Raw genomic sequence first — 1,846 nt, forward strand, 5'->3', positions numbered from 1 at the left:
AATCCTCCTCATCCAAAATAACCTCAGCGGCCCCCAGCTCTGGCCTCTCTGACACAGGCTCTCCAACAGCAGCTGGAGGGAAACATCTGGAGATCAGCTTGACACCATCACCCACTGACCTTGAGACTCCTCGGTGGTTGCCTTCATCCTTGCTCGTAATGCCATTGCCTCTTGGATCTGCCCTCCTCTTCATCTCCAGCCCTGGCTCTTGCCAGAGATCCCTCATTCTATCTTGCGGCTATTGAGCCACTGGCAATTCCCCAAATGCCCCTGTGGACCGTCTCTCTTTCTTGACTTCACATGCACTGAACCACCCCACCTGAAATGAAAACTCTTTCTTAACCTTCTCTCCTTTTTTTAGAAAATTGTTGTCATTTTATTATATCATAAGCCATTGAAACATCCGAACAAATCAATATTTGGGCGGTCACTATCTGGGCGGTGAGGCAGCTGCTTTCTCCTTCACTTCTTTGGGTGACTAGAGCAACTTGTCAGTAGATTAAAAAAAAAAAAAAGACAACCTTTTGCATTCCTTAAGTCTTTCCAAGGCATGTGCTGGTACGACTCAAACTTCTGTCAGATGCAACTAGTCTAGCATCCAAACACGCACAGTAGTAGCAGCGCACTGCGCCCGCTCCCACCACAGCCCTGCTCATTTGTGTGTGATATTTGGAGCATCTGGAGGAGTGTGAATAGTATCAGGAAGAGGAGGGAGGAGGAAACCGCATGAGTGCCTGGCTGGAAAGAGGTCAGCTGAAGTCGTGCAGGGCAAGCCTGAACACGGCATTGGTGCAAACCCAAGCATCATTGATGTTCTTTAATAGGAACATCTGGTGGAACCGCATGATGGGGTCTTCATCCGCCGTGAGCTGGCCCACAACCATGCTGATGATGCAGCTATCTGGCGTGGGCTGATGGTCCTGTGCCATGAGGCTGTGCTGGATTTTCTGGAACGGAAGGCTAGACAACTTCCCCGCAATGGCAGCTTTCCCCTGGAACTGCTGTCCTTCCCATGCAAGGCATGATGCATCAATAGACATTGTGTCTAGTTGGGTTCTGTCATTATCAAATAACTGGTAGTAATGCTGAATGAGGCTGGATCTGATCTGCTCCCAAATTGGCTGGCCTCCCATTCTGGAGTGTCACCCGGCCTCGTTGGACCCGAGGGGCTGGCACGATGGCAGCAGTGGCGGTGATGGCCATTAACCTTCTCTTCATTACTCAACCAATTCCTCTTCATCTCTGAGACTCAGCTCCAGGGTAACCTTCCTTCTTCTCTCTACTGAGGTCATACTTGCATCATAGAATTTCTCACCTTGCATATGTGAGGTGTGTGTGTGTGTGTGTGTGTTCTGCTGTTCTCCCAGGTGAATCACACGCTGCTGACACCTGAGAAGCACTGGCCTTCCCCTGGGGGAAGAGAGAATGAGCATCCCGTCAGGGTCTGCCCCTTTTGTTCGGTGTCGTGCCAAGGCGAGTGACAGAGGCTGCACTTGAAACTACGTCTTCGGGTGGCAAGCCTGCATTTGTCCCTGTTATGGCTGCATCACTGGGGTTAGGAGCGTGAGCCATGAATGTAGACAAACGTAAGTGCTCATCCGATCTGCCACCTGTTATCTGTGTGGCTTTGGGCAAGTTGCTTGACCTCTCTGAGCCTCAGCTTCTCATCGGTGGGGTGGAGAAAACTAAAGTAGAATTCAATGCAACAACCGATGCAAAGAAAATATTTTATGCACAGCACCTCCCGACCAAGTGCTCAGCAAATATCAGTTATGGACGCTGCACGTAAAACAGGGGCTTTTATCATGCATGGACGTTTAATCTCACTGAAGCAGCTACTCAATCA

General features: G+C 49.9%; 1 protein-coding gene across 1 annotated transcript; it reads right to left on the bottom strand.

The window, feature by feature from the left end:
* Window positions 1-702: 702 nt before the first annotated feature.
* On the bottom strand, window positions 703-1,592 carry LOC112653530 (nuclear transport factor 2-like). Its single transcript, XM_035714846.2, has one exon. The coding sequence runs from the start codon at window positions 1,131-1,133 to the stop codon at window positions 750-752; it is 384 nt and encodes a 127-aa protein (XP_035570739.1). The 5' UTR covers window positions 1,134-1,592; the 3' UTR covers window positions 703-749.
* Between the last annotated feature and the right edge of the window lie 254 nt (window positions 1,593-1,846).

This window comes from Canis lupus, chromosome 3 (assembly GCF_003254725.2).
Source record: "Canis lupus dingo isolate Sandy chromosome 3, ASM325472v2, whole genome shotgun sequence".
Taxonomy (NCBI): Eukaryota; Metazoa; Chordata; class Mammalia; order Carnivora; family Canidae; genus Canis; species Canis lupus.